Below are 17,009 nucleotides of genomic sequence, written 5' to 3'. Positions count from 1 at the left end.
GTTATAACGGAACATCCGTAAAAACCACTGTAGATTTATATATCAGTATAGATAGATTGACAAATTTAACTATTCCGCGTCAAAGAATGATAGTGCTTCCTATTATATTTCAAAAAATTACTTATTATCTTTAAATACTTACGTGCTCATATACCTAATATTAAGCCGAAAATAAATAATAACTTTAAATAAAACTACTACACGGTCATCCAGCCCGTAATTAGGATTTCCTGTGCTATGTTATGTTTTTATTTATTTTTTATTGGTTAGATAGATAGACGAACTTGCGGCCCACTTTGTGCTAAGTGGTTACCGGAGCCCATAGACATCTACAACGTAAATGCCGCCACCCACTACCACTACTTTTACTGGTGGTAGGACCTCTTGTGAGTCCGCGCGGGTAGGTACCACCGCCCTGCCTATTTCTGCCGTGAAACATTAATGCGTTTCGGTTTGAAGGGCGGGGCAGCCGCTGTAACTACACTGAGATCTTAGAACTTATATCTCAAGATGGGTGGCGCATTTACATTATAGATGTTCATGGGCTCCAGTAACCACTTCACACCAGGTGGGCTGTGAGCTCGTCTACCCATATAAGCCATAAAAAAAAAAAACACCTTGAGACATGAGTTCTAAGGTCTTAGTTTTTAAACAGTACAACGGCCGCCCCACCCTTCAAACCGAAACGCATTACTGCTTCACGGCAGAAATAGGCAGGATGGTGGCACCTACTCGTGCGGACTCACAAGACGTTCTACCACCACTAATTACTGTAATACCAGCGGAGCTTGAGTGAGTTTCACTAATGCAACATTATTAACATCTGTTCGACCATTATTACGAAAATATTACTTTAAATATTCGATCCAAAAAGTTGTAGTTTAGAAGCAGAAATCGCAACAAAAACAACATTTTAGATATAATTAGATTAGTTATTGTTGTTAGTTGTGTCTAGTTATATTATATTTTCCAGTTGGAATGAGATGATTTTTTCGGACTAAAAGATAGCCTATGTCATTCACCTGACCTAAAACTATCACTTTAAAAAACATTAAATTAAAGACGGACCTATACAAAAAGATTTTGGCAAAAGTAGCTCGGTTTCTTGTTTCAAAACGTCCCGTTTATTAATACAAAAAAATGTAATACGTTCAGCTTGGTTAAATAAATAAATTAGTTTTTTTTTTTGTAAAGAGGAAATCGCCGGACTTCCGCCCTTCATTGGAGATGGCGGACGGAGCATGTCGGAGTCTTCTGTCGCTCAACAACCAACGTCCAAACCTCGCATGAGACAGAACTCATGAAAAGGCCTAAAGGGGGGAAAGTGAAGCATTTAGTGCGGAGCACATTTCTCCCATCACCCTCCCCCTCGGGACGCCGGACCGGCGGTCGTCGGCGCCACGACCCCCAGCCCTCTCACTCGGCAAAAGAAATTAGATAGCATCCATTATTTTCCAGTCACAAGGGTAGTTGTAATGTAAAATTTTGCATTAATTACCTCAGTGATAGATTAAAACAAGCACATTTTTTTCTCCTACTTATACGCTGATAGACTAAAGGGCTATCCCAGCTGCGGAAAAGGAAAAGCACAATTCTACTACAAAAACGAATATAATCAAACGTCTGGAAACTGTTAGCGACCACGCAATCGTAGAGCGGAGTATTCATGCACGCGGCTTTAATAAATAAAACTTTACATTCACGGCGAAATGAAGCATCCCTAAACTTTATATTTCGTCGTCGAGTTTGTGGGGAACATTAAAATGTTGATTCGTTTCTCAGCAAAATGCAGAGCTGTACCGGATGGAGTTTTTTTTTTTTTTTTTAAATAAAACGCGAATACGCTGCACTCGCAGTGCCGTCGACTACTATCGTTTGAAAACTCCATGAGATGTTTAAAAATTGAATTTGAGACGCGATCTAGATTGAGTTACGACTTTTTGACGGATGGAACTTTTCTTTTGCATAGAAACAAGAGAGCTGCCATATTCGTAGCAAATAGGCGTTATTGATGAGCAGTAGTAGGATGACGAATGACATCGAATATAGTCGAATAAAACTGACTGACTCGGAGGGTCGTGGGTTCGATTCTTTTTCTTTATTTATTGTTTAGATGGATGGACGAGCTCACAGTCCACCTGGTGTTAAGTGGTTACTGGAGCCCATAGACATCTACAGCGTAAATGCGCCACCCACCTTGAGATATAAGCTCTAAGGTCTCGAGTATTTTTTGTTTTTTTGAATGGCGGGATACTTGTTAGCCCGAAGGCCTTCTGAACTTCGCGTCATCTCGCGAATTCAAGACTTAAGCTAGACGGGAAAGGTAAGCCAACAAGCCTGGTCTATATAAATTATACACTAAAAATTTAAATCCTATTCGATTCAACTAATTTAACAAAATAAGGCTATTATTTCTCCGGAAGCATCAGCACGAAGACTAAGCTCGTATTCTTCATTTGACAGTATTTTATCAAGTTTGATCCTCTGGCCCAAATGTCCCTTAGATTAAAAATAATTATATTACATTTTGACATCAAAGCTCGAAAACACATTACGATATAATTTAGGTCATAGGTTGTGTGACAATAAAATATTCAAAGTAAGAATCGACCTGAACCCCAATCATCGTATTCATATTTAATATCTTAATTGCTGAAGAAAACAATACTCATTCTGAGACAGTGAACATTGCTCTAAGATTTTATACTAATAGCAGAAGGTGTATAATTATGTATGTAGGATTGGTAAGAACGGAACGTATGAAAAGAGTGTGGAACGCAGCGTTAAGATGTGAGAGTGAAAGAAAACGGAAAGAAAGGGAAAAAAGTATGACAGAGAAAAAAGAAGATGGCGAAGACGGTTAAAAAAAATGAGCAAGGCGTAATAAAAGTGTTAATTAATTTTTAATTATTATTATAACAGAAGATTTTGGAACATGAGATGTTTTATTTTATGCGCTGCGATCTCTATCCTACATATAGTACTACCTACTTGAGTCATCAGGTATAGCTAATCATTCAAATAGCCTTATCGTGCCAAATGCAGCATAAACACTACGAGTGTGTTCCACGGGCCACATTGCGGATCAAGCGAAACCAACCAGCCTCTCCTCTACTTCTGTGCATACGTTTTTACCTATTGTCTGATGATAAGGGCTTTACTCATAGCCGTTGGCAGTGTCACGAAATTGCTGCCTACAAAAAATACTTTTTATATTTATTTAAGTGTAGGCGATGTAAATAAAAGACGAGATTTTACTGAGGTATGAGCGCGTCTGATTGTCGTTCGCGCGGTGCCGATGTATCTGCCCGACAGACTGTGTTAAAAAATGCCACAGTTCTTCCGACCATCGTTGACGATCGGATGCGCTCGTGTATTTATTAAAGAAATAAACGTGAATCATAATTAACAATGAAAACATGTAAACTGTTATTATAGTATACTAGCTGACCCGGCAAACATTGTTTTGCCATATATAAGATTTCTAGGGAATTTCTAGTGTAGAAAAAAAAACTAACTTATTGTAAGTGTGTAAAGATGTGGTAAATGAGTGAAAGAGGTATGTAGTGCTGTGAACGATGAGGGAATATATAATAAAAATAACAAAACTTCATTCAACCACATAATACCTCATTATAACAAAAAAAAATGTCCAAATAAAAAAAATATGTTAAGGGTGGACAACCCTAATCACTTAGGGCTATGAAAAATATATAGTAGCCGATTCTCAGGCTTACTGAATATGCATAAAAAATTTCATGAGAATCGGTCAAGCGGTTTCGGAGGAGTATGGGAACGAACATTGTGACACGAGAATTTTATATATTAGATATATAGAACTTGATATGTGTCGCCTATAATAAGCCTCGTTTCAAGAAAAATAGCTTATAGCGCTCGGGAAATATTGTATAGGCGAGCTGATACGACCTATACGTGATACGTCCTAGGTACGACGTTAAACTTCCTCATCCTGGGTACGACGTTAAACTTCCTAGTTGCCAACCCGCATGCCCTGCGTGGTGACTTAAGGGCACAAACTCCCCAATGATAGGACACAAAATGCAACGGCCCCCAGTACCCGGCAGCTCTACTATTCCTGGCCACGGTGGCGGTCACGGTAACGGTAGGGCAGGGGGTGCGAAGAATCCCCGGTCGGCAGGCCACCATAAACAACTGACCATTGGCACGTTTAACACCCGGACTTTGAGGCGAGATGAGGATGTGGAAGAGCTGGAAGTAGAATTGAGGTCCATTAAATGGCATATCCTTGGGCTTTCGGAGGTCCGTAGAGAGGGTGAGGACACCGTCATCCTCGAGTCTGGAAACCTCTTCTACTACCGTAAAGGAGACCAGCTCTCTCAAGGCGGTGTTGGGTTCATCGTTCACAAAGCCATCGCTAACAACGTCTTGGAGCTATCGAGTGTGTCGTCGCGGGTGGTGTACATTATAGTTAAAATCTCAGAGAGATATTTACTCAAGGTCGTGCAAGTGTATGCACCAACGGCGACACACCCTGATTGTGAGGTTGAGGCCTTATATGAAGACATCTTTAAGGCCATTCATAACACCACCAAGACCCACTTCACCGTTGTAGTTGGCGACTTCAACGCCAAAGTGGGAATACAAGGGGAAGACGAATCCATAATTGGACGGTATGGTTTGGGGACGAGAAACCACAGAGGACAAATGCTTGTTAATTTTCTGCAGATGGAGGGACTCTATTTGATGAACTCGTTTTTCAAAAAGAAGCCCCAAAGGAGATGGACTTGGCAAAGTGCCGACAAAGTGACACGGAACGAGATCGATTTCATCATGGCGGATAAGAAGCGAATATTTACGGATGTCTCAGTGGTCAACAGGTTTAGTGCCGGTAGTGACCACCGACTTATTCGAGGAACCCTAAATATCGACATAAGGCTTGAAAGAACCCGGTTGATGAGATCGACTCTGCGCCCGTCTCTTCCCCAAATCATCCAAGTTTCCGAGAAGTTCCAATTGGAACTTCAAAATCGATTCAGTCTGCTGGATCCCACTGAGGACGTGAACGACGTGGTGGAGAACATGGCGGCGACACTACGTGAAGTTGGCGGAAGATACTTTGGATCACAGCGGAGAGTTCGTGAAGCCAAGCTAACCCCTGAGACTCTGGCATTAATGAGGAAACGACGAGAAGCCACTCCATCCACAAGAGCTACAGCAGAGTACGCAACCTTAAATAAGGACGTCCGGAGGATGGTGAGGCGTGACTACCGTAACTTTAATGCTAAACGCATTGAAGCTGCGATAGAGCGCAATAAAGGCCTTAAAGCCCTTGTACGGACGTCTAAAAGTGCTCCTCTGCTTAAGCTTAAGCGAGAAGATGGTTCTATAGTTACTTCCAAGCCAGAAATCTTAGGCGAGGTCGAAAAATATTATGGCAAACTCTACGCAATGCACACTTCTCTACCTACACCCGCCAACCGAGCTAGTGACAGCCGAGCACCGCTTACTCGGCATTACTCGGATGATGTCCCGGACATCAGCATCGGGGAGATTCGGATGGCCCTGGAACAGCTCAAAAATGGTAGAGCGCCTGGTGAAGATGGAATTACTACGGAGCTGCTGAAATCCGGAGGGGTTCCTATCCTGAAGGAATTACGGAGCCTGTACAATTCCGTCATACACAATGGGAATACACCATTGGCGTGGACAAGGAGTCGGGTCATGTTGTTCTTCAAGAAAGGTGATAAAACTTTGTTGAAGAACTATAGACCGATATCTCTTTTGAGCCACGTCTACAAGGTCTTTTCTAGGGTCATTACTAATCGTCTCGCCCGAAGGCTTGATGAATGCCAGCCACCGGAGCAGGCTGGGTTTCGAAAGGGTTACAATACCGTAGACCATATTCACACCCTCAGACAGATTATAGAAAAGTCTACAGAATATAATCTGCCACTTTGCGTGGCTTTCGTGGACTACGAGAAAGCCTTTGACTCTATCGAGACCTGGTCAGTTCTGGAATCCTTACAGCGATGCCAGATAGACTATCGCTATATCGAGGTGTTGAAAAGTCTATACGAAGCCGCGACGATGACCGTACAAATCCAGGATTGCCAGTCTAGACCTATCAAGCTGCAGCGGGGTGTCCGACAGGGAGATATTACATCTCCGAAACTGTTCACCGCTGCACTTGAAGATGTCTTCAAGACGCTGGACTGGAAAACATGTGGAATCAACGTCAACGGAGAGTACATGTCACACCTTCGATTTGTCGATGACATAGTCTTAATGTCGGAATCGCTGGAGGACCTCAGTCGTATGCTCAACGATCTCAATGCTGCTTCCCGATGCGTGGGACTGCGGATGAACCTTGACAAGACGAAAGTCATGTTCAATGATAAAATCGTCCCGGGCCAAGTTACCATCTCGAATGCAGTCATTGAAGAGGTAAAAGACTTTGTCTACCTCGGTCAGGCTATCCAGCTTGGCCGGGGTAACTTCAATACAGAGATTGAGAAACGCATACGACTGGGTTGGTCGGCATTTGGGAAATTCCGTGCAATCCTCACCTCGCAAATTCCTCAATGCCTGAAGACAAAAGTCTTTAACCAGTGCATTCTCCCCGCTATGACCTACGGCGCGGAAACCTGGACACTGACGGCAGGGCTGGCCCATAAGTTAAGAGTCGCACAGCGGGCGATGGAGAGAGCTATGCTAGGTATTTCTCTAAGGGACAAAATCCGGAACGAAGAAATTCGACAGAGAACCAAAGTCGACGACATAGCTCTCAAAGCTAGCAGGCTGAAGTGGCAATGGGCCGGACACATCATTTCAATCAATCAAGTCAGCGGTAGTACAGGAAACCGAAACCGGTTTAGTGGTGCTTAACTTCAAAATTAGATTCAGTATACCTATTGTCATTCAACAAACAATCTAGAGGAAATAGACTCCAGGTCGATTCTGTAACCTTGACTAGGGCTGCTACGCCCTACTAAAATGTAACGAAACTAAGTAAAAAAATAAGTGTGCAGAAGTACTTTTGTTAAAAATAGTTTTAAGTAGAAATTAGCGAAGAAATTCTCTTAACAACCTGGGAACTATATTGAGAGATCTATATTATTGTCTGAATTGGCTAAAAAAACTGCATTTTGGGTAACATTCATTCAAAATTCGCTCGTGTACCAAAATCTATATGGCATATAATTCAGTGACGAGATCATGCATTTTCTATTAGATGACAGCTATCGCACGAAAACGAATGATAACAGTTCAAATACAATAGAATCATGATAATGGTAAAGCCATAAAATCGCGTTGCTTAAGAAAAAATTAAATGTCATCTGTTGACCCAAAACGTATCTAAGTTTGAAACTAAAGTTAGTTATTGTAGAGATAAACTATTATAGACCAACTAACCGGTTTTTTTCAACGATAATGGATCAAAATTTTTACTGCGAAATTGTCTCAACTAACGTAAAAAAAACTCAATTAAATATAAATTAAATTTTAGGTCACAGCCCTAAAAACACAATCTACCGCACTTTAAAACTTTCAAAGTCACCGATCTAATCTCAAAACCGTATATAAATGTAAAGAGGACAGTCGAAAACTTCTCACGCAAACACTCTCAGAACTTGGCAAGCGTTTTATCTTTTTAAGAAAAGAAAAAAAAAACGTTTCCCGAACGTTGGTATTAGAGCCTCAGTGATCCGACTCAGCCTTGTCGACCCCACTGACACGCTTCCAATAAAGTAACGAACAACTTCTCAAATTGAAAAAGAAATCTTGCTTTGGCCCGCCGATGCAAATATCGGGGCACGGAATTGCTGAACTCGCTACGTAATACGGCGCGTTTGCACAGGCCAACTTTGAATTATTATTTTAATAAAGCTGTTAAGTTTCAAAGTTTAATGTGTGTACAACACATTCTGCCGTTTAATTGTTGCTATGTTTTTGGTTGTCAACGCGAGAGGCGTGTTCAAGTTATACTTTGGGGTTGTTTTAGGACACAAATTTCAATCTTAAATAATAGTCATTGTTTGTTTAAATTTAGTTGAAATCAGGGCTTTTCTGGTGTTAACGCTAAGTAGTTACTGAAGCCAATGTCCAGACTAGAGGTCAAAGTTGTAATAGTAATGAATTTTACTTCCCAACTTTTAAAATCCACGCACATGACTGCTTTGTAGCAAAAATAGGGGAGATGTTAGTTACTCATCTATTTGCTTTCAAAATAAGCCCTATTTAAAATCATTCGTGAATACGTGCTAGGTACGTTTTTCTTGCACGATTTCAATCCTGGCGTGATCATATCACTTGATAAGAGTAAGTACACCAAGTATAATTTCTTTTTGGTAATGAAGACTTAAATTTTTCCATTAGCTCTCCAATACAAGGGACTTGAGCGAATTTTGTCGACATTCGAAAAAATAAATAGAAACGTTGAAAAGCCAATTATTACATCATTCCTTTCATTTATATTGAACTCAGAAGTGTCACTGAAAAATTGCACATAATTTAACATCTCGCCTGTGCTTAGTATTCCACAGAGAAGGCTGCAAGTCTGGGAGTTGAAACGATATAATAATTTCTCTTAAAGTTTTAATGCGAATTCGTGGGCTCGTGTGAAATGTGCGAAGTTTCACGTTCCCGGGTACGATGTGTCTAAATCAAGATGATATTCATATTATGTCCCCTCGAGTTTGATGTTACGATAAGATGGGTACGGTTTGCGAGACAGTCAAAGCTTCTTTTATTTTTTTCCTACCTATGCTGATAGCCTTGAGAGGCTATTTTAGCTTCTCCTTGACGTGGTGACTTTACGTGGCTCAAACCGGAGTGTCGCTAACACTGGCCCCATCAAGAGCAGTGCTTCGCAGAATCTACCACCGGATTGGAAACGCGGCCTACTGAGAAGATCCGGCGAGAAACTCAGTGGGCTGTGTCTATGGGTTAATTTACTCGTCGAGCCTTTCGTCGCAGGCAACGGGTTAGGCGAGAGCGATGACCAGTGCTTGAGATACCTTAAAGCACCGTTGATGGATTGGGAGGATCTGTAATGACATGCTTAGGGCGACGTCAACTGTTTACCATTCGGTCTACAGGATCGAGTATGGCAAGACGGGAATGCCGCCATGCACTTTAAGACGAGTTCGAAGTTTTCTAAAATAGCTATTCCACTCTTTATCCAATATCGCATGAATACTTTGCAGCAGAAAAAGGTCGCACTGTGGTATCAACCTGCACAGAGGCAGTGGATTCAAAACAACTTTGTCACTTCTTATGCCTTTAGGCCCTGTGGGCATTGGTTCATGACTGACGCTCGTTGTGATGGATTAAGCTGGCTATTACGCTGTTTATAAATTTCGCTAGTTTTTGGTGAAAATATACTAATTATTATTCTTCCCCACTAAAATTTTGTTAATTTTTAAACGTGACTTAACAGAGTTAAGTTAATCCGGCTAAGAATAGATTAAACGTCTTGAGTATGTAGGTCACTTCGGCTAAGTGATAGGTGTGGCTTCTTGGTAGATGCAAGCTATACTTCAAATACAGGATGTTCATTTAGTGTTATTTATTTAAAATTGAAATTGCATATTTATGAATTTTGATACCGCACAACCCTAATTTAGAATTTATTAAATAAATACTGACAATCGTAAAACTATTACATTTTTTGATTGGTTTCGCTGGTAGACAACCTACGGTCGAACTGATGGTCAGTGATTACCATTACTCATGGATCCCGCAGCTTTTACAATTGAATGCGTTCTCTCGACAATAATTGACGGCTCATAAAACCGTGAAGTTCTGATAAATCTGAAAACTCGTAAGTCTGAACATTCATTCATTCATTGGACATGCAAAGGCAATTCGTGAAAGTCTATATAACATTTATAAAGCAAACCTATAGCTATATTATACTGCCCAATTTATAAGGCAGTAAAAATATTATACAATATAAATTAGTGATCTTACCAATCTGATTATAAGCTTCAACTCGTATCGACTATTCAGCCTAATTCAGTTACTCAAAACATCTTCAAAAGCTGTCACAGTAAATGGGGCTTAAGTTAAATTTCAGAACACTTTTGAATAGAACAAGTTGCACTTTTTTTATTGCACTAATGTTAAACGGATAAAAAAAATTGCGTTTACTACAAGCTTATTCGTGAAACAAAAACTAGAAGATTGGCAAAATAAAACAAATCACATGGCCCGACTTCGAGGTTGCCACCAAAAAGTTTCAGCATATTAACTAAACAAACCACGCTGTATATAAATCAAGCACACCTATCGATCGATCAGTGTAACATGGCCGACAAACTAACGGATATAAAAGGGCGCGGTGTCACATTGGAAACACAGCCTAGAGGAGTTTACGCTTTGGGAATATCGTTTGCGTACAGCTATGACTTATATAGTAAATGTTTTGACAAACACAAATACTGTTTGCTAGGTTTCATGAGAATATGAAAATCGAAAATATATCGCACATACAGCACATATAACATCACTTGTGTAAATTATGTAATTTTTCAGGAGAAGCGTTGGAAAATTAAACTCTTAATACAATTATGTAGTTCTTCGCGACTAAAGAAATAAAATGATAATATTTAAACTACAACTTTAAGCGTTATTATTAAAAGCGAACATCTCCTGACGTTTCAGAGCCTTCGATTCGCCTCGAAGGCTCCGTCGGCCGGGCGTCCTTGGGGTGAGTTGCGCCGTCTGGTTGTAGTGTTGACCGCGGTAACCTCTTTACCTCATCCGAGTTCTGATCTCGGAGGGGATCAAACGCTTGGGCGAAGAGTGCAGGGGAGTTATTTAGTGGGTAGGGCCTTGAAAACATCCTTGGGCCTGCGGTCTCGTAGTCGCGGACCAGTCCCACAAACCCCGCGCGTGCTTTAGGCGCGAGGACCTCGTAGAAGGTTCGGCAACAGACCAAAAAAAAAAGATATGATTCAACACAACTCACCATAAACGTCGATACAGCCAATTTGCCACTTCATATTTGGCTGTGTGTTTATCTGACACATGTAGCACCCTCTATCTTCGGCACGGAGGGGCCGGATCCTCAGCTGCCAAGTCCTCGGGGCGTCCAGGCTGACTGAATAGCGGGCACCGAGTACCGCTCTGTCGTGCATAGTTAGGACGGTCTGGTCTTCCGCTCTTAGCCACCCTACCTGTAGGAAAAATGTTTTGGTTAATTGTAATGCTCTTGAAACCAATTTGGACATACGGGATTCAACTATGGGGTTCGGCGTGTGACTCTAACATAAGTATCATACAGAGGGTTCAAAATTACATCTTGAAACAAATATCGAACAGTCCGTGGTTTATAAAAACATCGGAGATTCATGAGCACCTCAAAATCAGGACTGTTAAAGAGTCTCCTCTTTCCTCCTCAAGACCTGGAGTATGAAATGCAGGAAAAGGCTAGAAATCCATCCTAATAAACTTGCCACGCAACTAACCACACCGGACCTAATAAATAGACTTCCTAAGTCTTGATAGACACGTTTGACAGAGTGGAGCAGTCTTGTTGGAGATTTTGCTCTGATCGCCAGCTCTCAACACATCTGCTCACAGTCTAGCTGACTGATAGCAAGATAAAGGAAAAAAAATAAAATGTAATGCTCTAGATAATTTTGATTCATCCAAAAACTTCGGTCCGATTTTACCTATGTATATAGAAATCTGAATCAGCACAGCAAAAGTCAAGTTTGAAGACGACAGTTGCACGTTATACGTTATAGGATGTAGGGGATTTTTTTTAATTGCCCATTTAGGGAGTCGAGCAGCCTATTTGGTGGCGAGTGGTTACTGTTCCTCTTGGGCGCAGCAATGCCAGAGGTACAGCCAAGCTACTGTCTACCAAGCCAAGCCATTGCCTACCAAAATTTATGACCAACAATAAAATGATGCGTAATTCATTATTGTCTTTCATCATCATCATCATTCATGTTTATAGGATATGGCAATCATTCCTTCTTCTTGCTTCGATTTCCTCGATACTGAGGGTCGTGACCTCGCAACAAGAGTTTATTCCGGATCATTCCACGTCATTTGCCTCTATCTGCCGCCGAGTGTAGATCATCGTGAGCAATCATTCCAATACACCTGAGACTCCAGCCACCATTGGTGTTGGTCAATTGACTAATTTAGGAAGCACCGGCTTGATAGTTATTTGAGCCCATACATTAGCTCCCAAATAGAGTTTAAAGAAAAGTTAGAAGATATTGTAGACAATTTAGAATATGTCATTACATTACGTTTTTGTTTGGTACGTATCCAAATTTGGTATTTAATGTTTGCAAATAACAAGACGAATATTATGTTTAACATAAATCCAAATGTGGTAAAAGTCTTCGCGATATTTTGCGTTTTTAATATCAGTATTCATGAGAATCAAAATTAAACGCGTCCAAATATATTTTATGGTTTGTTTTGTCTGAATATTTTAATAGCCCTCGCTGGCGCCCTAGCCATGGTTTTATTTGCAATAGTCACTCATAAATATTTATAGCATTGGTGTGCTCCAGGATCTCTATCTACATTATAGTTCTTAAAATTAAATTAGAACGCGTCATTTTTTTCGCTGTGAAGTATCCTAACTTTCTTACATTACTCCCAAACTGATGAATCCGAAGTGATTAAAACGATAAAATCAATTGGGTACATTTTTTAAATAGTTGATTAGTTATGTTGATTGTTTGGAACCTCTACGTCTGCGAAGAGTCTTCGGTTCCCTCTAAATTTTATACGGTGTGTTCCATGGGGAGTGCTTTGAGGAATAGTTTCAGATGATACAATCATCTTGTTTTTACCATCGTACCGCCCGCCACTGGAGTAGAGTTCATTCATACTATTTGGAGCCACTGCGTTCATCCACAGCGCGTTTCCAGGGCTCTTTTTTGCCACGTACCATCCGGCTTTAGAATGAGCTCTCCTCTACGATGTTTCCCGAGCACTATGACATGTCTTTATTCATACGAGGCTTGTGGAGAGTATTAAACGGTAGACAGCGGCTAGGCTCTGCACCTGGCATTGCTGACGTCCATAAGCGGCGGTAAACACTCACCATCAGGTGGGTCGATTGATCGTCTGCCTACACGGGCAATAAAAAAAAAGTAATATGCCCACACGAGCAGATATCATGTAATTATTTTGAGTGTGAAGCAATCATGGTATACAGTTAGAAGAGTAAGTAACATGACGTGTTTGGGCTACAAGCGGTTCAGTGGTTGTTCAACGTCATTTGAGTATTTTGCTAACTACCGTCGAACATTTTATATTTAAATTGTTCATTGACACTTGTGTTTCCTTACACGCAATTAAAATTATATATTTTTATTTTTATTGGTTAGTTGGGTGGACGAGCTCACAGCCCACCTGGTGTTAAGTGGTTACTGGAGCCCATGGACATCTACAACGTAAATGTGCCACCCACCTTGAGATATAAGTTCTAAATATCGCAGTATAGTTACAACGGCTACCTCACCCTTCAAACCGAAACGCATTACTGCTTCACGGCAGAAATAGACAGGGCGGTGGTACCTACCCGCGCGGACTCACAAGAGGTCCTACCACCAGTAATTACGCAAATTATAATTTTGCGGGTTTCACTTTTATTACACGATGTTATTCCTTCACCGTGGAAGTCAATCGTGAACATTTGTTGAGTACCTACGTAATTCATTAGAAAAATTACCCGCCTGGGATTCGAACACAGGTGCATCGCTCAACACGAATGCACCGGACGTCTTATCTCTTAGACCACGACGACTTCAATATTTATATTATGTTACTAAATAAACACGAGACTAAACAGAGAAAGTATTTAATTAAGCAACATCATACAATATTACACAATAAGACAAAATCGATCTCAAAATAGATTACTTGTAAACCCTTTTCGTTTCAAGGTTTGATAATATGCTATTCAATATTGGAGCTATGTCTAGTCATAGATAGATATTATTATGATGACGTCGTCTATGAATGATTAGACCAATACTTTTATCTACGACGCAAGACTGTACGACATAAACAGGGTTTTAAAATATTGTTTTCCTTATCTCACTGATACTCGTCGTAACTACACAGCAAAAATACAATGAAAGTTTAGTAAAAAAATCATATTAACCTATAAGTAACGTCATCTGTTAATCATTTGGTAGTACTATTTAGTGGTACTATCTATACTAATATTATAAAGAGGAAAGATTTGTTTGTTTGTTTGTTTCGAATAGGCTCCGAAACTACTGGACCGATTTGAAAAATTCTTTTTCCATTAGATGCCGACATTGTCCCTGATGAACATAAGCTACTTTTAAAAAAAAAAAAATTATTTAATTTTTTTGGTTTCATGTGTGTTTTGATGTTTCCGAAGCGAAGCGAGGGCGGGTCGCTAGTCATTAAATAAATCTACAATGGTTTTTACGGATGTTCTGTTATAGCTACTGAACCATGCATCCGATTGAGTTGAAACTTGGTATCCATGTACAAAATACATGTACTTAATGGATAGGCTAATATTTATATGAGTGTTGGAGTCCCTACACCAGTTGCAGGGCGTTAATGAGGAGAATCTTTGTGGGGGTGAAAAATAATAATGTTAATTTTAAATGCCCAGCGAAGCAGACGGGTACATGTAGTTTTATTATAAGTATGTGTAAATATAAATCATACACAAATATTAAAATATTATTTTGATTGAAACTATGGTAAGGTAAATTTACAATCAGATTAATGCGAGTAAATCCACCATTTAGTGAAATTTTATTAACATAAAGGTATTTAATCGATTCCATATTGCAGCTATTAATAACTACACAATTTGATCGTATGTAAAATTTATATAGTATATAATTATAAATTTCGAGATACCACTGACTGTGGAACGTAAAATATAATAATCGAATTTCCCGATAACACCAGCAAGTAAGATTATGAGATATGTCGAACAAAATTTTGCGCCAAATTTAAATCTTCATATAAATTCAACACGCACAGCACAGATAACTACAGCACTCAAATATTTGATGAACGTCGCGACCGAAATTATAACATCGAAGTTAAATTATACTAGAAAAGTTTTCAAACAAGCGCGTGATTTTATTAAGACCGCTCAAGTTTTGATAGCTCTTTCGAAAAATATTTTAGCGTTTAGTACTGTTTCTTTTATTCACAGTCCTGGGTTTATTAAAATGATTTTATTTAACGATAGTGGCCCAGGGACTTTTAATAAAAGGTTTCGTAAAACGCTAATATGTTAAAGTAGCGATATTAAGACGAACGCATGCGATATTATTTTGAAAATACAGAAAGAATGAATAATTGATGTCATATTTTTATCTTTTTCGTAGTTGAATATTATAATTTCAATTTTAGTGTAAGCGTTTATAATAATCAAATGTATATTATTACCATAGAATCAAAGACGAATAAAGTAAAAGAAACACTAAAAGAAGAAACAGAAAAATTGACACCCTGTGGCGCCGTTCAATGGATATAACCCAAAGAGGGTTGACGTGATAAGAGGACACGCTGTATCGACTTCAGATAATGTAGCATTAGGACAAGAAGAAGAAGCAATCTTAAGTCGAGTGCAATCGAGTATTGTCGCGAAGTTTTCTGACTTCTACTTTTTCCGAAGTTTGGAAAACCTCTTGGCAGGAAAAAATCTTGAATACTTAAGAGGCAGTACAAAATGCCTTTGAAGACTGTTTGCTTCTATACACCTGACATCTTTAAGAAGTGCATTAAAGCATTGAAAAATTACCAACGCCCCGGCAGAGATACATCGATACCATGGGTGAATATTTCCATTGATAGAAATATCAAATAATAAATAAATAAAATGCTTTAACTTTCTGTATACTAAGCGCCAATTTCGTAGGTAAAGACCTAATATTTTGCAACGCTTCCCGAGTCTTCGACGGAAGCATAAATTCGCATAACACCAAACAATTTCTTATTAAAAAGTTATAACTTTTCCGTGAAACTTTATTTGTATCACAATTCAAAGAATTGAAGTATTTATTTCAGTGAAATCTTAACATCTGCAGTGCAAAAATATAACAAAGGCAACGCCCGTGTCTGGAGGCGGAGAGAATTTTAATATGAAGCTCGCTATCTAGGTGCACGAACAATGTACCGGAAATCTGTGACCGAAATATCGGAGTAGTATATAAACCCGAATGTTTAGACTTTATTTTTAATGCTCCGAATGGGTCGATAGCGTAAAAGTTAACCCAAATTTGTATGGAGTTGGAACGTTTGCCTGCGTTTGCTGCTAGGGGGCCGTTCCAACTGCATACAAATTAGAATTAACTTTTACGCTATCGAGGACGTTAAAAAATTCGCACTAAGCACACAGAACGTTGAAAACCTACCTACGTTGACCTACAATTCGTCCTAACGCTACTATTATACATTAACTACACCATTCACCCAGCTGCTCAATAAATTAAATAACTAAGTCGCTGTAGCCTGAAGGATAAGACGTCCGGTGCATTCGTATCCAGTGATGCAACGGTGTTGGAATCCCGCAGGCAGGTACCAATTTTTCTGAAATGAAATACGTACTTAACAAATGTTCACGATTGACTTCCACGCCGAAGGAATGACATCGTGTAATAAAAATCAAACCTTCAGAATCATAATTTGCATCATTACCGGCGGTAGGACCACTTGTGAGTCCGCACGCATAGGTACCGCCACCCTGCCTGTTTCTGCCGTGAATCTCGTATCTGAAGATGGGTGGTGCATTTACGTTGTAGATGTAGATGTAATCCAAGCAATAAAAAAAAGCAAGAGCAAACTTTCAATTGTCTGAAGCTTTCAAAGACATAATCTTAAGACCGGTTTAATTTATCTAAGTTCATCAGATAAAGAGTGATAGGGCCTCATTTTTTTAGCCATAAATAAATTGTGACAGAAATAAAGGCAAATAAATACTTTTAGTGGATAGCCGCTTGGCTGTGGTCAAATTGCCGATTTCTATGAACAATGGTGATCCCTTAACA

At 39.6% G+C, this 17,009-nt stretch overlaps 1 protein-coding gene across 2 annotated transcripts in view; it reads right to left on the bottom strand.

The window, feature by feature from the left end:
* LOC101746439 (limbic system-associated membrane protein) overlaps window positions 1-17,009 on the bottom strand; it is a 75,491-nt gene that overhangs the window by 24,976 nt on the left and 33,506 nt on the right. For both annotated transcript variants that reach the window (XM_038018541.2, XM_038018542.2), the window contains exon 4: window positions 10,955-11,162. In XM_038018541.2, coding sequence (XP_037874469.1) covers window positions 10,955-11,162 — 208 coding nt within the window. The remainder of the gene's footprint in view (window positions 1-10,954; window positions 11,163-17,009) is intronic.

The sequence above is a fragment of the Bombyx mori genome, chromosome 21 (genome assembly GCF_030269925.1).
Source record: "Bombyx mori chromosome 21, ASM3026992v2".
Taxonomy (NCBI): Eukaryota; Metazoa; Arthropoda; class Insecta; order Lepidoptera; family Bombycidae; genus Bombyx; species Bombyx mori.
The sequence above is the reverse complement of the archived record's forward strand: the minus strand, read 5'-3'. Positions and strand labels throughout refer to the sequence as shown.